Source organism: Trifolium pratense, linkage group LG4, assembly GCF_020283565.1.
Source record: "Trifolium pratense cultivar HEN17-A07 linkage group LG4, ARS_RC_1.1, whole genome shotgun sequence".
Lineage (NCBI taxonomy): Eukaryota > Viridiplantae > Streptophyta > Magnoliopsida > Fabales > Fabaceae > Trifolium > Trifolium pratense.
This window is the reverse complement of record NC_060062.1, coordinates 40641327-40664679: the sequence shown is the minus strand read 5'-3', so window position 1 is coordinate 40664679 and position 23353 is coordinate 40641327. Positions and strand designations below refer to the sequence as shown.

At 36.2% G+C, this 23353-nt stretch overlaps 1 protein-coding gene across 2 annotated transcripts; it reads right to left on the bottom strand.

Moving 5' to 3' along the window:
* Positions 1–1934: 1934 nt before the first annotated feature.
* LOC123923116 (chromatin structure-remodeling complex protein SYD-like) lies at positions 1935–22027 on the bottom strand. 2 transcript variants are annotated; one of them, XM_045975768.1, is made up of 34 exons: positions 21905–22027; positions 21034–21148; positions 20874–20935; positions 20188–20276; positions 19584–20102; positions 18476–18716; positions 18304–18368; positions 17525–18223; positions 17102–17277; positions 16847–16944; positions 16581–16766; positions 16276–16456; positions 15987–16181; positions 15858–15901; positions 15543–15599; positions 15205–15301; positions 14762–14934; positions 14461–14674; positions 14107–14232; positions 13910–13999; positions 13099–13215; positions 12897–12977; positions 12163–12270; positions 11731–11900; positions 10814–10892; positions 10649–10723; positions 9773–9870; positions 9578–9685; positions 9009–9066; positions 8663–8899; positions 6988–8389; positions 4289–6900; positions 3979–4215; positions 1935–3876 (listed from the first exon to the last, which is right to left on the bottom strand). In XM_045975768.1, the coding sequence occupies exons 2-34, from the start codon at positions 21136–21138 to the stop codon at positions 2296–2298; spliced, it is 10380 nt and encodes a 3459-aa protein (XP_045831724.1). In that variant the 5' UTR covers positions 21139–21148; positions 21905–22027; the 3' UTR covers positions 1935–2295. The 2 variants fall into 2 exon arrangements, with proteins under 2 accessions (XP_045831724.1, XP_045831723.1); XM_045975767.1 differs by having other exon boundaries at positions 19551–20102; positions 21905–22025.
* Positions 22028–23353: the final 1326 nt, after the last annotated feature.

The window sequence follows — 23353 nt, the reverse complement described above, 5'->3', positions numbered from 1 at the left end:
AGAGAGAGAGGTAGCTTCTCTCAAAACGTGATTTCAGGTTACGCTAACCAAACAAACCTATCATGAGTTTGGCGGGAAGATACGCGGGAAACTATAATGCTTCAGGTGTCATTAGTAATTTTATTTTATTTTATTTTATTTTAAGCAGTCTAGAAAAATCTAACTATCGACCAAGCTATTTTTGAAAGGGTCGGAGTTAGTAGTAATTAATTGTTAATGTTAAATTCTAGTTTAATTGGTAGAAATGTCAAAATTGTTAGATCAAACCTCGTGATCGAACTTCAATCCGTCCTCTTTGTGCGTTTAAATTTCCAATGACTTATCATTTGATCTATTTATCCTAAAAAATTATTAATTGTTAATATTTTTTTAACTAGGAACTTAATCTCTTGACCTTTTACTACTTAACTCATTTAACCTTGGACTATTACTACTACTAGAGCCGGGTATACAGACCAACGTCCGCAGGCCGACCCGTTTAACCAGCAGCCTGCACGGATTTAAGACCAAATTTTTTTGGCCCGTTTACATTTTTGCCCGTGTGGATTGGACCGTTAAAACCGTGGGTTAAATCTGCGGTTTCGCGGGTTAGCCCGTGGTCCGCCTTCTTTTTTTTATATATAATTAATTACAAAATTTATCAGATATAAATAATTTGGTCCATATCCAAATTCAACTTTTTTAACTACAAAAAAAAAAGAAAAAAACTTAGTCTAAACCCTAATTATAAAAAGCAACAACACACTCCAATTTTAATCATGTAGACAACAACACAAAACATCAGGATTCACTATCTTTTACTTTGTCTTAGCTGTATATACATTTGCTAATATTTAAAAGATACATGTCCAAATGGGTAGTTATTTTTCTTGGGGGTATTTTCCACTATTATATTTTGAATAATTTGGTTACGATGTGATTTAGTTAAGTTGAATCTGTTAAACTTTTTATGCTTTTTTGGGTACATGTAGAAAGTTTTTCTCACTAAAATGGACGGTACAAAAATGACGATAAGAATTAGTTGAGTTTAATTTTAGTTGCATTATTTACAAAGAGAAGATAGATAAACTCAATGATATCACAAACTTTATTTATTTTTATTTGTTAGTTACAATTTATATGTTATATAACATAAAATTATTAATAATAGATTTTTTTAAGCTTTCATTATATCAATATTTTAGTAATTTAGTTTATTTTTTGAAAAAAATGATTTATTTTTTTTGTAATAGTCTGCGGGTTAACCGTTTAACCCGCGAGCTTATGCGGACCGGACTCGGACTTAATATTATAACTCGTTTATATTTGTCGACGAGTTTGTTCGCCCCATTTAATATGCGAGTTTATGCGGTCGGGTTAAACGGGGCGGGCTAGCCCACATACCCAGCTCTAACTATTACTAATTGTAATAGTTTCTCCGAATATAAGCAATAAAAAAATTGTTTATGATATAGGCTAAAATATAAACAAAAATTGAATAATTATACTCCTAAAATAACATTTTTCATTTTTATGGTTGAAAATTCACTCCCTAGCTGGTGCGAATGAACAAATATTTGTTGAAAGAAGTCGATCATTTTAAATGAATCTCAGTTACCTTGAAAAATTACTATATGCATTTGCACGCATAGAATAACTTAGTTTACCAAAAAATAAATATGCCAAAAAATAAATATGTAACTGACTTTGCTTTTTCCTTCCTTGATCTTCTTTAATCAAATTTTTCATTTGGATCCTAGTTAAACAATTAATAGTCATTAAAAAATTTCATATCAATTACTCATGTCAAATTCTGTGATTCAGAACATGTATCATATATGTATGCCCAAGTACTCGACCATTGTGGCAGATCTGTATTCAAATTTTCATATCAACTACATTCAGAATTGGATCTGGTCCACTACATTCATTTACTTTTCATTGTACTAAAAAAGTTCAACATAAATTCTGTGATAAAATTTAACCTTGGATGGAATAATGCCATTCAAATAGTTGTTGACTTGTAATACTGTTTCAACAAATGTGTCTCTGTTGGTCGTTGTACCAGATATATCAACTCCAAGTTAAACCAGTAAGGTGATATATAGAAGTTAAATTACAACATATATATACAAAATAACACCTACATGATATATATAATATAATATATACAGGGACTGATTTCATTACTTCGTTTCAGATTCTCAGGCTTCTACTTTCTCACACAAGCTCTACTCTTCTCAGGGGCAATTCCATTTACAATCTGAATTTTGAATGATGTTCCTTTGATACTGAATTTCAGACACTTTTGATGGATTACTTCTGTGTTTCTCGGTCTTTGGGTGCATTTTCTTCTTGCGCGACTTCATCATTCTGTTTAGTTACATCAGCTTCAGAGTTGCCAATTAAATCTTTCTCAGACAAGCACTCAACATGCTCACTCACTGCTGCTGAAGAGCATACAGATGAAATATCCACTCCATCTCCTACAGCAGCTGTGCTTCCATCTACACCTTTCTCAGATAAGCCTTCTTCCTTTTCCCCCGATGCTGAGGAATTTGGAATTTGAGATACATTTGCAATCTCAGCAGCACAGCTTTCGGAAATATCCACTCCGTCTCCTACAGCAGCCTTCATTATAGTTGTGCTTCCATCTATACCTTTCTCGGATAAGCCTTCCTCCTTTTCCCCTGCCTCCTTTTCCCCTGATGCTGAGGAATTTGGAACTTGAGAAACATTTGTAATCTCAACAGCACAGCTTTCGGAAATATCCACTCCATCCCCTACAGCAGCTTTGATAGCAGCTGTGCTTCCATATATACCTTTCGGAGATAAGCCTTCCTCCTTTTCCACAGGCGCTGAGGAATTTGGAACTTGAGATACATTTGCAATCTCAGTAGCACAGCTTTCGGGAATATCCACTCCGTCTCCTACAGCAGCCTTCATTATAGTTGTGCTTACATCTATACCTTTCTCGGATAAGCCTTCCTCCTTTTCCCCTGCCTCCTTTTCCCCTGATGCTGAGGAATTTGGAACTTGAAAAACATTTGCAATCTCAACAGCACAGCTTTCGGAAATTTCCACTCCATCCCCTACAGCAGCTTTGATAGCAGCTGTGCTTCCATATATACCTTTCGGAGATAAGCCTTCCTCCTGTTCCACCGGCGCTGAGGAATTTGGAACTTGAGATACATTTGCAATCTCAGCAGCACAGCTTTCGGAAATATCCACTCCGTCTCCTACAGCAGCCTTCATTATAGTTGTGCTTCCATCTATACCTTTCTCGGATAAGCCTTCCTCCTTTTCCCCTGCCTCCTTTTCCCCTGATGCTGAGGAATTTGGAACTTGAGAAACATTTGCAATCTCAACAGCACAGCTTTCAGAAATATCCACTCCGTCTCCTACAACAGCTTTGATGGCAGCTGTGCTTCCATCTATACCTTTCGGAGATAAGCCTTCCTCCTTTTCCACCGGCGCTGAGGAATTTGGAACTTGAGATACATTTGCAATCTCAGTAGCACAGCTTTCGGAAATATCCACTCCGTCTCCTACAGCAGCCTTCATTATAGTTGTGCTTCCATCTATACCTTTCTTGGATAAGCCTTCCTCCTTTTCCCCTGCCTCCTTTTCCCCTGATGCTGAGGAATTTGGAACTTGAGAAACATTTGCAATCTCAACAGCACAGCTTTCGGAAATATCCACTCCATCTCCTACAGCAGCTTTGATGGCAGTTGTGCTTCCATCTATACCTTTCGGAGATAAGCCTTCCTCCTTTTCCACCAACGCTGAGGAATTTGGAACTTGAGATGCATTTGCAATCTCAGCAGCACAGCTTTCGGGAATATCTGCGGATGCCTCAATTTGATGACCAATCTCAGCTTCTGAAGGCTTTGATTCCTGTAATGTTAGAAGATTTTAATAGGTCCCAGAAGAAATGAATTCATGAAAATTAAAAGGATAATGCAAGTATGCTAATATGCGCCAAATACCATAAAATACCTCATTATCATCCATTTGATTCTCTTCTGATGCTGCACCAGCAAGTGGGTTGCAGAGGATATCCCTTTCAATAGATACATCAACTTTATCTTCATCCATCACAGACAAAGGTAATTCAATGCTTTCGGATGTCAACCCTGGATCAACCATGTCACAATCAGATACCTTTATTTGATGAACCGTCTCAGCTTCAGAACATTGTGATTCCTCTTGTGGTAAAGGATTTGCAACGGAATCCTACACATATTGAAGTCAGTAAAAAATTGGAGAATTACTGAGACAGAAATGCCAAATGTGCAATGTTACATACCTTGGTGCCATCTATACAACTTCCCTCTAGAATCAAAGGATCTCTTTGTTCATCCTGAATTATCGCATCGACGTTATCTTCCTTCACCGGCGAGCAAGAAGGCAGTGCACCCATGTTAGTAAGCCTTTCTCGATCATCCTCGGGTTCAGAAACCTGAGTAGCATCTATTTGATCACTAATTTCAACTTCTAATTGTGTGCCTTTCATCGACAACAACGCATCCTCACTAGACTGGCTGACAGTCACTAGATGGCCAGATTGCAACCTATCAGAACAATTGATCTGACCTGCATCGGATCCCTCTATGTCTTTCTGGGAGTCAGACATGGCAACCAATTTATTGTCGGATGATACCCCAATATCTTGTCCCTCCTTCAATTGAGACAATGAAGTCTGAACAGTACCTGGGACAGTTGATAATTCATCAACCCGACCAACACCTGGTTTACCAAACAAGTCATCAGAGCACAATGATACCCTCTGAGACATTGAATGGCCTTCTGAACAATCATTACCTGATGAACTGATCTCGTTTTTCTTTACTGAAGGAGACGAGATCTTCAATGTATCATCTCCAACCTCAAATATATTTTTATCACCCTGCTCAATTTTAGAATCTTTCAATCCATCCGATGAAGATGAAATAGTTGATACTCCCCTTGTGGATGAATCCATTTGACCGTCAGTTTCCATTTTATCAACTTTTGCTTCCTCCTGGACTCCAGAGCAGTTAGCCACAGCCTTCTCCATTGACTCCTCCAGAGGGACTGAACCCCTATTTTGTTCTTTTACCAAGGTTGATGGGGGTAGAACTGTAGTTTCAGACACAGTTTCTTCCCCAAGACTGCCAGTCTCAGAAACACTCACTATATCGGTCACAACAGCTTCACTTATGGAATCACCTACATCCCTTTTTTCCTCGGAAAGGGACTCTGAAAAGCTCTTAACCAGCGGAGTCTCGTGCAGATTAGCAGGTTCTAATGCATCTGGACGCTTCTGAACTTGAACAGCTTTGGGGCTTACAGGACCTTCCTTTTCAGAAGATGACTCTGAATGCTGTTTCATGGAGGGTTCTAGTGCTTTTGAAGATGGTTCAGAAGGTGATGCAGGATCCAAGCTCAAACGCGGAGGCTCGGTATTATTTCTATCATGATCAGATGATGCAGAAATTGTATTCCCAACAATGCCCTCTTCAAGAGAGAGTTCAGCAGATGCTTTTAAAGATGACTCAGTTTCACTTCTAGAATTAGTTTCAGCACTTTCAGAAATATTACAAACTACCAATGTCCTTGAATAAGGATCTGTTGCAGGACTAGGTGGTGTCACCTTTGGTTGATTGCTCAAAATTTCAGCCTGACCCACTAACATCGAGTTATCATCACAAGCAAAAGACGTAGATGGTTCACAAGGCTCCAGTTTTTCATTAGAAGTGTTCTCTGTGATATCAGGTAGGGCAGTGTTCTCAAGAATTATGCTTTGATCAGATGCAACATCAGATTCTTGCTTGTTCCCCTTCACTGGCAAGGCTGTTGTCAGGCTCAGTGCTCCAGTAGTTGGCGTATCTAAACTTGATTTTCCTTCCAAATTATGCATATCGGATGCCACTTCTGATTTTTTTTCATGAACCTGCATATCGGATGCCACTTCTGATTGTTTTTCATGAACCTGCATATCGGATGCCACTTCTGATTGTTTTTCATGAACCTGCATATCGGATGCCAATTCTGATTGTTTTTCATGAACTTTCGCAGCAACATTACCAGTATGACATGCTGCCCCAGAAGTTTCTATATCAGAACATTTTTTATCTTCCACACTCTGGCTACCAGAGGCCTCCACCCCAGCTTTAGGCTTTGGCAAGCAAGTTCCTGAGAAAACTTCCTTCATTACCCTTGCAACATCATTGACATTATGTAGTCGGCCAAAAGCAGCAATCTTATCTGAGGATACAGGTGCACTGTCAATCCTTGTTGATACAACTTTCTGTTGCTTATTTTGGGCAGGATCGGCAGCTCTCTCTTTTCTCTTGGAATCATTAGCTACTCCACTGGGCAAAAGGATCTTAACTGCCTGAGCTTTAGGAACATTTGAAGTGGCTATACCCACCAACGAACTCACTGGTGAAATCTGAGCATGATGACTTAATTTAGGATCTTGGCCAACATGAGCATCAGGAGTGGCAGATAAAACTGGAGCTGATTTCCTTCCTCGGCGCCGTGGTGGCTCCACTCTGTTTTGAGTGTTACGACCTTGCCTTTTGGCTGACACAGATTCAGAGCCTGGTGTCGAAGGATTAACTGTGCTTAATGTACTGGGAACATTCTGTGCAGTCACAGGATCTACAGCTCCACTAATGCTTTCTGTAGTTGCACTACTACCCACCAAGGATTTAGTAGGAGTGCCAACAACCAACGGGGAGATTTTAGTAGCTACAACTGTTTGATGAATTTTACCATCTGAATGTTGATCTTTTGTAGCATCAGTAGTGGCCAATGGTGTGACAAATAAATTTTCATTTCCTGAATTAGCATGAACTTCAATTTTAGAAGGGGTGATTTCAGAAGATTTTGAATCATGAACATCAGCATTCTTAACCTTCGCTAAATCTTGTCCTGCAAAAGAATCTCTTAAATTACTTCCAAGGCATTTTTAAAAATAAATGCGATGTTAAAATTTTAGAACAGAAATGCACAATATACCTGGAGGATTGACTTTACTATCTTCACACGAAGGCAGGGTCACTGCCTGCTTGGCTAAATCGTCTGATTCTTCCAATGATTTTAAATCCCGACTACTCTGTGATGCTTGATCCTGGATGATACATTTTGATTCTTGAATATTGTTCTCCTGCAAGCTTTTCAATTCAGTGGCTTTATCGTCCACAATGCCCGATGAAGTCAATAAATTAGAAGTTTGATCCACATGCTGAAGACCTAAAACAACTTGAACAGGAGGTGACATTATTGCTTGTTTCTTTCCCCTACGCCGAGGAGCTCCAGCTCCAATTTGCCCTTTACTTTGCAACTGTACGGGTGTATAATTGGGGGCAGTTTGAGCCAGAGTAGTAACAGAGGACGAAGGAAGGGGTGTCTGAGAATTCAAAACAACCCCAGCACCCAAATTATCGTTTCCACGGTTTGAAGAAACTGAACCTGAAATTGTAGTTGGATGGTGTACAGCAGGAATGCTAGGAACAGTTTCACTCTGGGGAATACCCTGACCTGAAGAAGGATTCGCTAATTTATCTTTTATTTGCTCGTTGACCTTGACATCGGGACCAACAGAACCAGCTGGTACAGGAGGCGACATTACCTGCTTCTTCCCTCTACGTCTAGGCAATTCCCGCCCACTCTGAGTTTTCTGCCCTTGTCCTTTTGCTTGAGTAGGTGCAGAAACAGCAGCAGAAGCTGACTGAGAAGGCATAGGAGTAGCAGGCAGTGCATTAGCAGCCACTTCTATATTAGACTGCTGCACAGGTCCTGTATTAGTAGGCATGGGAGTTGCAGCTGACTGAGAATTAAGTGGAACAGTAGTCGCAAGAGGTATGTTAGCAGTCACTCCTGTAGTAGAGTGCTGCATAGGTCCACCCACACCTGTAACTTCAATAGAACGACCAACAGAATCAGGAGCAGATGATGTTAAACGTTCAGGCTCATTTCCCTTCTGTAACTGCTTATTTACTTCAACAATTCCAGAAGTTACTGGAGGGATTATGGCAGCTGGTGACTTATCTGAAGCAACTCTTTTTGGTCTTCCACGGCCACGTTTTGCTGGTGTTGTTGTTATCTCTTTAACTTGCTGCACTGGCGAACTTTCGACAGACGACAATGTCGGGGCCACTGAAGGCACAGAAGCAGGTTGCATGACAGTAGGAGCAGGCTTTGGGACAGTAGCAGCAGGCTGTGGGACAGTAGCAGCAGGCTGTGGGACAGTAGAAGCAGGCTGTGGGACAGTAGCAATAGGTGTTGTCACTGTAGAAGATACAACAGGGCTGGAAGTATTGATCATCTCTTCCACTTTTACTTTGGGAGAATCTTGTGTTTCAGCCTGACACATTTTCTCAAACTCCTCCTCTGTCCATTGCTCTTCATAGGAACGTACCTATAAAATGTATGTAAAATGGAGATAAGAAAATAGATAGTACACCTAACACACTACATGGTACATTTTCAATTAATTTTTCTTTCTTCCAATAAAGTTACCTGGAGGTGAAATTATACATATCATAATTATACAAGAATATTACCCCAATGAAATCTCATAATATGTAGATACGGTGATGATTGATGACACATAGCATTACATGCAAAGAGCAAAAGAATACAAGAAATACAATTGTCAGAACAATTCAAATAAATAAAATAAAAAGACAACCTCTCTTGCACGTTTTCCTCTGCCGTAATGCTGAGTATCAAGGCCCCCAAGAGCTCCTCTCTTTCGTTTTACTCCATTAGATTCCACCTCACCCTTAGGCACGACATCATATATCTTCATTGCTTCATTGAACTGCTCCAGGTCTTCATCAGTGACAAGTCGAGGAGGAAGAGGAGGAGGAATAACATCATCGGAGCCATCAGCTTCATGCCCAAGCACCAATTTCTTCCATGTAGCCTGGAACATATTTTTGGGGAGCTCCGGTAAGATTCTCCTCAGAGAAACACATCACGCAAAATGCTATATTTATGTGGATTAAAAAAGGAACAAATAATAAATAGCATACCAGCTCACATTCCTTCCTTTTCCTGTCAACGGCCTCAAACACATCTAACTCTGATTCACTGCACACAGACAAGATTTCAGTCACATTTCCTATTCTTTCTTCTCTTTTTGACACAAAATTTGGGTGGTTGGGTATTGAATTATAAAGTAGCTATAAAATACAATATTTTTGCAACATAGACTAACATAAACATGTAGCTATAAATACAATTACAGAAGTAACAGACAAACAGTTGTGACACTAGAAGATCCTCAACAATCACAACCTAATACAATAGAAATTGCAGTTAAAGAGATGCCATGATGTCACAACAGGAAAGGATAGCATGCTTAAATTACAATAATACATCAGGAACCCTTCCCTATAATTAAAAGGAAGCTAGGTAAGAGTCACATGCATATCTTACAACAATTAATATCAACTCCTAATATACCTACCAATTTATCATTGTCAAATATTGACATATATTCAAATATCGATGGAAGTTGAGAAAGGAAATCCCACATTAGAAAATAACATATTAAGCCACAGATAGGAGCATAAGGTAAAAGCTTAAAAAAGCTATGCACCTGCGGGCTAAGACATCATTTAGAGCATCGTCATCCAAAACAGGTGCATCCTCTTCCTTCTTACACTCACGCAGAAGGGATTCCAAGTATTCTCTTCGATCTTCAGCACTGCAAAAAATATAGACAAGAAAATTTAGAGCTGATTTGAAATCTTTGTAACAAATTAAAGGTGAAATACATCACAGCATTGCCAACCTTGTATTATTGTCAAAAAATCCAGCAGTAATGCTCTGATTAGCAACACCAAGTTTGTGCTCAGCTGAAGCTCTGACTTGTTCTTCAACAGTTTTTACCTTGTTACATTGTAAGCAGAAGAAACTTTAGCATGTGTGACAATAAGGCACTACATTTACAGAGTGATAAGATAATGGGATTGAGAAGAATACAATGGTTCCCAGTTAGTTGTTCCCTATATACCCTCCTAATTATTGACTTGCTACATGATACCATGATATTAATACCTGAAAATGCTACTATAAATAGTCACAAAAACTTACAAGCTAAATGCACTGGAAACAAACTAACGCATTTTGCAAGCAACACCACATGTCCCATCTGTCTTAATCCCCCAAAATAGAAGGATAAAATATCAATATCCAGACCACAAAAGGAATGAAAATTTTGTAAAGAACTTAACAACAGAGAAGCAGTTATGTATAAAACACGATACATGCACATGTCCACAATGACATTGAGACAATTCCACCGGCAAAAGAAAGGTCACAATTCAAGTATTGATGACTTATTAAATAGTTTCATATATGACTTGAAATTTCAAATTTCTACAGGTTCTAAGACAGTATCGAGCACATTTGAAACAACGATCACCACCACGCAACAGTACTTAGGTTCTATTCGACCAATAACGAGACTTGAATATTTTTTAATTAATAAGCATATATAGCTCAAATATGGTGAATTGTTTTAAAACCAATAGCTTGTAAGTTGTAATACTTGAAACCAGATATCCAAAATACACATAGAGTTGAGAGTCCCACGTTGACTAGAGATATAGCCCAAGTAATCAATCCTAACAAAAACAAACAGTAACTCAGAACGAATAGTACTAACTGTTTCAAAACGAAGAACGAGAACATCCCTCTTTTGACCAATTCTATGAGCCCTTGCCTGGGCTTGCAGATCAACCTGAAAAAATACCAACAACGACATAATAATAATACTGTAATAAGCAATACAAGCAAACATATAGAAAATCATACAAAGAAATTTCATTGCCTGGGGATTCCAATCAGTGTCAAATAAAATCACTGTGTCAGCAGCTTGAAGATTCACTCCAACACCACCGGCTCGAATGCTTGTAAGTTGTAACAATAGATGAATGTCAGTGATATGAAAAATAATATAAATTGAAGGTAACCAAAAAACAAGATGAAATAAGCCTGTTAGTTATGTCCTTAAGATTATATCTTAATAACACAAAACAAAGTATAAGGAAAAATCAACGTTTCAACACCAACATCGCCCATCCCAAAATTTACTAGAACGCAAGATATATTTCCAATGTAATACAATTGTGCATGAGGTTTCAATCACAGTATGAATCTTAATGACAATCCAATCATTTCGGACTAGCTGCAGTGAAACGTTTCAACAATAAATAACTAGAAGTGTGTTCCAAGTTCCAACAGGCATACAGAAATCTAGAAAATACAGTAGTGAGCAGGAGCAAATGTGAAATGGTTATAACATCAATTATCAATTATATTAGATACCATGTATACTCATCAGCACTAGCAATCTGTGAATTGAAAAGTACTTAATTTTCATTTAAGGCTTCAGGTGTATCTCAATAATTTCCAGAATTCTGATTTAGAAATATCTGATTGATTTCATAAATATTCAACTAGTCGGATTCATTTTGAATAAAAAAAATTCAGTTATAAATCATTTAAATATATAAGGTTTCAGTTTGGCAAGAGGCCCCGTATTATCTCCTCAGCGCTGCAATTAAAAAACCTCGAGTTCATCAATATTTAGTTGATCTTATATCAGAATATTGTTTTTTATGTCAATTCATATGCAAAAAACAAGATGCAAGTTTGATTAATCCTAATAAATTTCCTTCCCCAATCTAATGTTTTAATTGACTATTTCAAAACCACAACTAGTACTCTGATAGAGATTAAAATTACCTGAGTAAGAAGATAAAATATGGGGAATCAGGGTTGTTAAATAGGTCAATTAGAGCACCACGGTCACCTCCTGATGTATGCCCATCCAACCGGAGATATCGATACTGTTTTGAAGTTAAGTATTCTTCCATAACATCCAGAAGCCTAGTCATCGTCGAAAAGAAAAGAACCTGAAAAGGCATTAGCAGTTTGATATTAAACATTAAGAATTAAATTTTCAAAGGATTGATTGGAAGATAAGAACCGGTTTAGTTTCATAGACTTGGCAGAGGGAGGGGACATAAACTGTCAAACACATGCAGCATCCAAAGGAAAGAGACTAGAAAAAGTTTACAAAATATCTTTCATCACAGTTACAACAATTCATGTCAATACTTATGTGGAATAAGTTAGATGTAGTAATCCAGCGACAAACATATAAAAATTTAATACCCGGTGATCTGTTGCCTTCAGTTTAGGTAATACACGATCCAACGTCTCAAGCTTCCCACAAAGTCTAATAATTGGTGGCAGATAATGCTTAGGTATATAGTTATCTACCTGCAAATGGAGAAAAAAAAGTCATATTGTACTTGTACTGTAGTATATACACTGCCTCCCCCCTCCTTTTCAAAAAAGTAACAAATATAGAATCGCACAAAGCTTAGACTCTTGCTGCAGTAGTAGTCAAATAAAAAGAGGAAGGGAAATAAACATGGAATATGATGTGATTAAGTGGTTTTGGCTACACCAAACTAATGGCCTACATTCAAACAATGACACAATTCACTAAGATCAAGGAACATTACAAGGAGTACTGCTCAACACAAATATCCTCATTCCTTGTCATGTCACACCAGGAACTTTTCCGGCAGGGTCACATGTTAGGGCAAGGCCAAATCAAAACACAAACCACTTTATACCTCACCATACCTGGCTTTATTTTTTAGGATTTTTCTTTTTTTTCAGGTTTTGCCAATTTATAAAATGATCTTGAAGATGGTGTCTCATAATTTAAATACCATAACAGAATATTTCAAAACTCTCATTCAAATAAAAAATAGAAGCATAACGTAATTTAAATCTCAAAAACTCCATCCGTAAGTGAGTTGCAGTTAAAATCACAATTCAATCCTCAATAAATAAATTAGGGTCAGAGAAGAACCATATATAGGATATGAACATACCTCCTCTGTGTGAAGCTGGCTGAGATATGGATGATTGCATATATTTCGAAGCTCCATGACAGAGTTGTGAACTGACCGAGCCTGACAATTAGGAATGCAAATTAGACCAGCAAAAAAAAAAGAGGGGAATAAATTCTTAGTCCACTATCAAATGGTCGAGTTACATCATTCAACAAAAAGCAAAAAGTACTATAAAGGACACCTTTGAAGTGCCAATAGCTCCAAGATTATCTTCCACTCTCTTCATTAAAAGTTTTTGATATGAAGAAGCCTCACATCTTATAAGTCTCTCAATCTTCGAAGGCAGCTGATTTTCAACCTAAAAGAAAACAATGGAAACACGAAAACAGTAGCACGTGATGAGGACTTCATAAGCTAATATCAGTAGAGCAGATAAGATATATCGTCGTTTTCAATATCATATTTCGAAGTCATCGTAAGTGATGAAGAGTCAAGATGGAGGTCACAGTCGGATAACATATAACGAAAACAATTGTATTAGATGGTTTAAATGTGGAGAATACATTTTCCACATATATAAAACCATTCAAACTTACAGATACCATGCATCAAACTCCATATTACACCATAAATGGAACAAAACTCAAATAACTTCAAGAAAATATTTTTTTTGAAAATTGATTATGATTCCTAGCTGAGCATTTGAAAATGTGAGCAGCACAGGCAGCTGAATGCTAAAGATTCTTTTACCCATAAAATGTTTTGGGAAAGCTCACAAATACAAAACACATAACGAAATTAAGGCCTTTGACCAAAAATAAAATGAATAAAGAATACATAAATAAAAAAAATACACCAGAATAAAAATAATAATATACAAATTAATAATTTCGTTCCAAGTACTACTAAGAATGAACAATTGACTATAAGAATCATAACTCCTAAGACACGCAAGTATATAATAAGAAAAGAACAAACTGTGGTAATAGACTCATAGTAAACGAAAACTCAAGGAGAAGTGGGGAATAAGTTTTAAGTTGAGTATTAATGACCTTGTGTTTAAGCCTCCGAAGTACAAATGGTCTCAAAACTTGGTGCAGACGATTTATGATCAAGAGATTCTCTTCCTCAGACAGTAAAGCCTAGTTACAACATAAAACAACAAAATAAGCATGCAAAAATCAAGGAAGCTTAAATTAGAACAAAAACTGTGTAAGTTTTACATAGACGGGATTGGTTCGTAACTTACTTCATCGGGTGAGTTATCTCCAGTACTCTCAAATGGTTTATTAAACCATTGAGAGAAGTCCTCCGATGAATTGAATATGTTAGGCAACAAGAAGTTAAGTAGTGCCCATAGTTCTTCAAGATTGTTCTGCACATAATGAAACCAACAGTTACAGACTATAAATTTATAGAAAAAGGGACAAAAATGAAACAAAAGGAATTATATGAGTCTGGAAGAAGGGCTGAGCAGAAACTCTGTCATTCCCAAGAAAAAGCGCACGCATATGTTTGAAGAAAATTATATGAAAAAAAAATTCAAATGGTACAAGCAGAAATGCCAAGTAAACTGCAATGTGAGCCATAAAAGAAGAAAAACCTGCAATGGTGTTCCAGTTAACAGCAATCTGTGAGAGCTCTGGTAGTGTTTCAAGTCAGCATTCAACTTGCAAGAAGCATTCTTTATGCGGTGGCCTTCATCAATTATTATATAATGCCAATGTACTTTGCTCAGCTTTGGTCTATCATGCTTGTTCATCAGATATTCATACGTTGTCAAAAGAACATTAAATTTCTGGTGAACAATCCTTTCCCTAAAAAATGAAAGAATTAATAAGGAACAACGCACAAGACAAAGTATTGAGCAGATGAAGGAGGTCAATAACGTAAAGTCCAATTACTTGAATAACCGACGTCTCTCCTCTGGCGGTCCAGCATAGACAATTTTATGAATACTAGGAGCCCAAAAGTTTATCTCTGACTCCCAACCGGGTAGAACTGAAGAGGGTACGACAACAAGGAATGGTCCTCTATCATTTTTGGTTTCCATCAGGTAGCAAATTAGAGAAATCACCTATATAATAAAAGGACAGTAAGATTTTATTTATACAAATCACAAATGTTCTTCCGATCTTTCTGGTACAAAATATGCAACATAATCTTTTAGCATGTATACATGAACTAAAACATAATCATAGAACTATGAAAAATCACAAACAAATCATCCAGGAGAGATCTATAGTAAATGACATACTAGCAAAAAATGCTAATAATGGAAAAAGGAACAAATAGGAACCCAGTTAAGTATATATTATAAAGCTTACTAGTTAACAAAATTGATTACCTGGACTGTTTTGCCCAGACCCATTTCATCTGCAAGGATTCCGTTCAAATGATTGTTATATAGCGAAACCAACCACCTCAGACCGTTCATTTGATATCTGAAGACAAAAATTGAAATCACAAAGTATGTAAGTCAACAGACCAAGAAAACAAAACAAGGAATGTAAACCCAAACTCTTTGCTCATGAGACTAGATTATCTAAGAACACTAGCAAACAAATGTAAAATGAGGACAGAATTTAACTAAATGCAATAAAATAAAATGAAAACTTGGATCTCCAATGGAAAATACATATGTGTTGTGTAAATTATATGAAATATAAAAAGACAGTTACATACTCCCTTAATTTTCCGCCGTGCAGAATAGATGGCTGTTCTGCAATGCTCTCCTTTACACTGCAGGAACAAAAATTGCTTAGCATGAATCAGGTCATCAAAGCTATTCAATACAGTATTAGTGCGCATTTCAAAAATATATTTATGGATTGATGCCATGGACAATTGGACACTTAAAATCTTCGAAACTAAAAATAAATCAACCACCAAAACAACTCAGTCTCTGGTGCTTTTAGTCCTTTAATAATAAGAGTTCAAGATAACCAACTTACGGTACCAAGAAACCTTTTAAAGAGTACATAAGAGCAGAACTGTTACCTGTGGGCCATCTTATAATACTTCTCATTACTTTCCATATAATGCTGTGAAACAGAATTAGAAAAAATCACTGACATGTTTAAGAAACAAGACTTTAACTTAATAATGGGATATGTGTAGCAAACTTGCCTTTGCCTGGTCACTTTCATCCTCGTCTACCAAAGTAGTTTCACTATTCTCAAGAAAACTGGTACATCCTGCATCATCAACATCATGCCCTAAACGTCCTGCAGCAGCCTTTGCTTCCTGTAGCTTGGACCCAAGCTTTTGAAGGTACTTTTCAGTCGCTTTAAGGAGTTGCTTCACACGATCTGATTTTGCATCCTGATGTAGTAATGAAGATGTTATTCAATGTTAAGAATGTGAATCTCAATGCATATTGTGTATCTATTAATATAAAATAAGAAAATAAACCTACCTGTACCATTCGAAGATAACCTTCCACGTCATTTATTTTTAGCAAATTAATCTTCTCCCGCTGGATTCTATCAATTTTCTCACGATGAATACGTTCTTTTCTTTTATGGAACTCCTTCACATATTTATTGAAACCCTTCCCCCGTTCTCTCTTGGTTTTGAATATATCATCAAGTTTTTCCCTATTTTTCAAGTAATAATGCAAGTATTTGAGGCAAAGAGTACAGATAATAGTGAACTATAGTTATCCAATTACAATGCATTGGAAAAATTAAAGTGGAAAAAGCATATAGAAAAAGCACATACTTGTGAACTTCTATCTCACTGAAAAACTCCTTCTGCCTTTCACGAATCCGCTTCTGTCGCTCTTCCTTCATTTTCAGCTCATACCTTTCAAGTTGTTTGTTTCTCCTACCATGCCTACTTTTCTTAATTAATTTCAAATGTTCCACCTCAGTTGTAATTGGTTTGAAAAAATCATTCAGAAAATCACTGCCCACAAAGGAAAAATAAAATGTCAAACTGTGGGTTGACGAAAATAACAAACTCATGCATATAAGAAAACAAATTACCTCCGAAGTCGACGTTGGAGATCGAATAGTTGAAGTTTTTTCAACTCTATGACACTTTTTGTTTTAGCAGAAATATCTTCACATGAGCTCACATTTTCCTATATCACAAGGAATGAACCACAGACCATGATGTTTATACAACATTATATTATTGCCAACCACATACTGTATGTAGGGGCGCAAAATAAATTGGATGTGCAAGGAGAATATATTAAGCCAAAACTAGAAAAATTAGAAGTTAAAATTAAAACAAACCTTTAACTTGTAAAAACATGTAGTCATTTTTTCCCTTGCTTTCTGCTGTTTTTGAGCATAATTTTGCTCAACTAGACGCCTCTTTTTCTGCTGATCCATAATCCATCTCTCTGACATTGTAAATTTTTTAGAAGACGGCAAATCAGCTGATACTGACCTCTCATTCCCTCCTTGATCTGTAGCAAAAGAGATGTCCTATTTAGATGCATAATCAACTGGAACTGTTTTGATAAATCAACAGGTACTTTCTGTTAATATTCAGAAATCTATGGATCATTAACACTTGAAGTGACCCAGAAAAGATAGATAACCATCAACAAACTGAATACAATTCTTATCAAAAAAACAATTGATTGCAATAACATGACATAAATGATCTTCTTCAACAACAACAAAAATAACATAATTGACAACGGCTTTCACCTCCAGAAACATTTTTGCCAAGTGCATTTCCCTCCTTCATCATGGTTACTCCATGGGGATTGCTATCAATCACGGGAACAGGTTTCCAGTGCTCTTTTAAAGAATAAGAAGTCAAGTGATTAACAGAATTGTGATTCCAGGAACCAAGACTGTTACTAACATTCTGAAACTGACTAGGAATATTTTCTCTTCTTTCTATAGGCAACTCATGTTGAATAGTTGAGATCTGTGGAGGTCCCTTTGAAGCCTCGCTAGTAAATCCAGTCCAGTTATTCAGACCTACAACAGAAGGTTGGTTAGCCCTTCCAGATGTCAGGTTACCATTGTCACTATCATCCAAATGACTAGAAGAATCTTTCTGCAGATATGGAGTGGCTGAAGAAGATTGTCCAGACACTCTTTCTTGGATTCTTCTTTCAACATCTCTTTTTGCGGCTAGATGTTTCCTGTCTTCTGATGGTGTTTGGATGTCAGAGTGAAGGTTACCTTTGTCTTCTAACATTCTTGGGCCCTCGGTTCCCTTCGACAAAGACTCAGCCTCTAGAAACTTTCCAGCAGAGGAGGCCCCTGGAGGGGTTTTATCAGTCTGTCTCAGATTACTTGAATTTCCAAATGGCATTATGACCCCTGGTGCGTTACCAGGTTCATTAAAAGACTGTGATTTTCCTTTGGGGTCATTAAGATCTTTATTAGAACCATCTGCATTAACATCGCATTGCATATACCAGTTAGCAAGTGAAGATATTTGATATGTTAAGTAAAATATAAACATCCGTCACCTTCTCTAGAAAAGAAGGTTCCAAAAGCAACTTCCAGATGTAGTTTCTTTGGGGGTAAACCATTTCTGCACATAGAACAACAATGTTTCAAACCATAGTCAACATAAAATTCTGTCCATTTTTTCAAATAAAAATAAAATAAAATAAATAAAGATAGCAGAACAATATCTACCTAAATGCGAGAAAAACAAGGCACTGAGCCCGAAGCTGTTTTAACTGGTTTTCTTTGAAAGGCGTAGCAGATGAAGTTGCAGGAACTGGGGATTTTCCTGTATCTCTAGGGGGAACACCTTGTCTAAGCATAGTCATTTCTGAGCCACTATTTTGCCTACCAATCATAAAATTATCTGGTTCGTTCATTACAGGCACATTAGCAGGACCAGCCATCCCTCCATGAACCCTAGCATAAGCACCTGAAATTCAATTCATTTTACTATCAATAGTTGTGGGCACAAAATTTGAAATTATAGTTTTTTCTAGTAAAATTGATTCAATCATTCTCTCCATGATTTAACATTAGTAGAAATATTCATACATGGAAAGAGACATATCCCACAGCATTCAAAATTAACTTTAGGACAGCCCTGAGGCATAACATTCAAATACTTTAGGAAAAGCCATGACTGGTATAAGAAAAGAACAAGTGGTGAAATAATCTCCACTCAAATAAATTCTAAAGTCCTGCTCTGTTGATTATATTTATACATAAACTATTCTACAAAGTCTATTCTCATAATTTCACCAATAAATAGTAGGCCTTGTCATTTAAGTACAAATACTTTAGATTGTTTTCAGTTCTCAAACCCAAGAGTGTAGCAGTTTTGAACAAGTTGCAACATGAATAACACATGAAATTTTCTCAATCCCTTACTAGAACCAAGGGTTGGAGGTACCGACCACTGCATTGAAATTTTTCCATCATATTACCAGAAAGAACATTAGAAGAAAACTGGGGAACCTGAGATTTTTCGGGTATGTTCAGATGGAGGATTTTGGAGGGGAGAACTTCTATTTTTTTTCTAAATTAAGGAAACTATAAAAAAAATTCTAAAAATAAGATTAAAATGTTATATGATTGTGTATATCATGTTATTATTTCAAAAAAAAATATTTGACAAAATTATTTCAATTTTTTAAAATCTCAAATATATAAGAAAATATAGACTTAGTCCTCCAAAACCTTCTCGAAACCCTCAATCCAAATACACCCTTCAAAAGGTTACCCTTCTTTCTTTTGATTCATGCACCTCTAATCACATGTGTAAAAAGTAGGGAACCACCTTGCAGCTTCCCTGGAGCAATATGTGCAGAGGAGACCTCCATTTGACTATTATTTGGAACCGCATTATAGTTGGTCATTTCACCACTTTTAGCTGGAATACCATCTGATGGTTCGGCCTTGGTCATTTTCCCCTTCCTTGTAGTGACACCAGTGTTGCGAGGATCCACTAGAGAAGAACTATCAACATGCATTTCCACAGGTGATGTTGAATCCCCCCTCTTTCTTTTTGTGACACCTTTCTTACCATCCTTTTGATTCACCTGTTTGTCCCAGTTGGCAGCATCACGTCTGTCTTGTGACTGTGAGTTAGCAGACCTAGAATCCAAACTAGATGGACTTCCTTGATCAAAAGATTGATTACTCCGCTGAGCTACAGTTCCTTGATAATAATCAGGAGCTCCACCAGTTGGGGCAATTGGGGGTCGACCAGAAGCAAAGGGTTCCATTTTGGGAGCCTCATTTTCAGCCAAGCCTGCTCTGGAATCCTTTGCACCACCCACAACTTGTGAAGAAGATCCTGCATAAATCACAAATGAAATTAAATCAACTGAAAAAAACTACCACGGATACTCTTTAAGGAATATTAAAACAAGCACCATTACCTATTTGAGGACCACCAGTTAAAGGAAGACGTGATGACTTCAATGCTTCAATATCAAGACCATGTTGGTTGATCACAGTCTCCATCGCCCTATACCAAATAGCATTAAGTAAGAAGAAACAGTGATATGCATGGAGCCAGAAATTGGATTGAAGCAGCAACACAAACAAAATACGGTCTAGTGCTAAGAATAATAATAAGTATAAGATTAACTACAATCACCAATGCACTGCAGAGAAAATTAAGTCCACGAGATGCTTTGATAATTAAGTTTACGATCCATTTTCAAAGTCAAACAAATAAAGGTGTTCCATGAAAGAAATTATCAGCTTCAAGCATATTATTCAAGCTGAACTCCACAAACTAGCTAAACAAATTCAACCATTTTTAAATTTGGAAAAAAGCTCCAAAGCCCACCTAACATCCATTGCCATTCACCAACCCACACACAATGCAATTCAACAAACCATTCCCATTATTATTTCATTTACCAGCGCACAGATAGCTGATAATTTAACATACGTGAAAGGATAATTTCAGAAATAACTGTGTCCTTAATCCTTATATAGACAAACCTTAATAGATTCTCAATTTTATTATCGTAGATCACTACAAAAGAGCCCTAGGGCTAAATAATTAAATTCCTATATACAAACGAGTTTGAGTGCTAAGTTGCATGCGGTTTACCTTGATATCACTTGATATGGCATCGAATGTTCCTTCCCACTCGATTTCATATGTTGTAGTATCTGAAACACTCGCCAAATTAATTGCAAGTATGCCTAGTTTTTCTAATGGGTAAAAAAGAATAATCGAAGAAAATTGTGTAAGAGAAAACAACACACACCACATAAAGTTTAGTAGCCAATTTGGCTGGCTCATCTTTAGAATCTTGAATAAGTTTATGCAGAAACTTGGCAGCCTCCAACTCGACATTCTGTGGAGATGCCATCTCATTTGCACTGCACAAGCAAAGTATTGTGATACAATTACAAACTACAAATCAGCTAACAATTTCACAATAGTCTCAAGTGTCAACGTGGAATTCTAAGCTAACAAAGAGAACCATCCCAACTTATAATGATCATGTGAGCAAACTCAACAAATACATAACAGAATTCCAATGCTGGTGGAACTACGATAAACTCGAGGGTTATGTTATCTTCCTAAAGGATCCAAACCAAAAAAGAAAAGGAAAAACAATAATCAAATGAATGCATGAAACATCAAAAAAAGCATTTTTTTTTCCTACATCTAAGACCGAAATCAAAAGTTATATAACCATATCAAATAGCTACCAACTTTCTATCTTCTTCCCAGTACCCTACCTTAAAGTTTTCAAAACCAAGTGATGAGTAAAATAGTAACTATCCCAAAATCTATAATTAGATAGATAAATTAACCCCATTTTTCCTATCATAATAAAAAACAAAACCCAGAAAGAAAAACCCTGACTTTTAACGAATATCCTAAAAACACAAATCGTTAATTAAGACTGTAAAACACGTAAAATCGCTTAAACCTTGGTGAATATTAGCAAAATAGAAGAAATTTGAGCTTAAGCAGCTGAAATCGGCGAATCAAAACAATACCCTAAAGAAAATTGAAGAAAAAATTGAAAGTTGAGTTTTGAAGGGTGAAAATGGTATATGGGCGTGAGTTGGATTGAGAAAGAAAAATGGAGGATGATGAGGTGGGTGAGAGTGAAAGAAGATTACCGGATCAGAGGTGTGAAAGGTAGCGTCTTTGCAGAGAGAGAGAGAGAGAAGTCTCAAACGCTGTGAAGATGAAACCTCGCTTCTTCTTTTTTTGGTATAGGAAATGAGTACCAAGCTTTTTTCGTGTGAACTACTTATTTTTTATTTATTTAGTTTTTTTTTTTTTAAGAAAAATTAAACTCAGATAATTGTGAATTTCGGGTTTTGAATCCGGATCATAACGTCCGACTTGACAATTTCGGTATTTTTTGTCAGTTGAGCTATGACTTATTTAGTTTTTAAAGCTTAATAAGTTTCGGAAAAATGATTTAACAGCTAAAAATTCATTTCTTACTAAATAAATGGGACATCGTAAATTGAACTCCGATCCTACGAATTATATACGTTGTCTCTATTTTTATTTTTTTTAAGGAATATATGTTATCTCTAGATTATATACTGGGGACTGTTTTAACTTTTTACTGGCTTATAAAATTAATCTTTTTATTTTAAATAATAATAATTACTATTGTAAAAAAAAATATATTGGTTAAAATTCACCTAAAATAATTATATTGTTTCAGGGTTTTTTTTATAACAGTCTCTAAACCATACGGAAAACAATGTTTTTCAAAATAATAATAATAAATTCTGCAAGTACAAATGATACAAGCATATTTTTTTCAACTAAATGATATAAAAAAAATTGTGTAAGTTTTTTTCTTCTACTTTCATCATAAAGAGATATTTTAGATTTTTTTAGGTTTAATCACCCTTCCTTTTTTTAATATAGAACTAGAAAAAGTAGTTTCGTGTAGATCAGTTTTTTTTTATTTTTATTTCACCATCTAAATGTGGCATTGTTTGATTTCACGTTTTGGTATAGTGTTCGTTTGATTTATTATCATGTTGTGGTGTTTGTTTTGTTCGAATTTTCAAATCAACTGATGGTTCAACAAATGACTAGGTCATCAACAACGCGGATCTGAATGCATATGTATTCCAATCATTTTATGCAATTAACTTTAATGTTGTGAGTCTTTCGCAAATATATCATTTTTGTTTTTAACGATGTTTGTATCTAATATTCTACCAATTTCAATAAATTAATATAATTTTTTTAGTAAAAAAAAGGTACTATAACCTTGTTCAATGATTGTTACCGTTAGAAAAATACATGTGTGGTGTTGTATGTTCGCGATATTTTCCTTATAAATCATAGAATATACTTTATTCTCATTTCAATGGACAATATGAACATGAGTATTGTCATACAATGGTCTTAGACAATGCTCTTAGAAGATAGTAATATTTCACCAAATGGTTGTCCAAGTAGTAGTTGACAATCAAAAATAACTTCAACATTGTCAGGCAATGCATATAACCGATTTAGATCACATCGTGCATCACTTAAAAGTGCGTCAGATTGTTCTTCGTTGAATTTGGTTGCATGGAAATAACCATTATTGT

Coding starts and splice junctions, on each gene's coding strand:
- LOC123923116 (XM_045975767.1), bottom strand. CDS start 21,138: ATGGCATCTCCACAGAATGTCGAGTTGGAGGCTGCCAAGTTTCTGCAT. Junction 14,675..14,761: donor GAGAGACGTCGGTTATTCAA/GTAATTGGACTT, acceptor TTCATTTTTTAG/GGAAAGGATTGTTCACCAGA. Junction 13,216..13,909: donor TTCGGAGGCTTAAACACAAG/GTCATTAATACT, acceptor GTTTTCTTTTAG/GTTGAAAATCAGCTGCCTTC.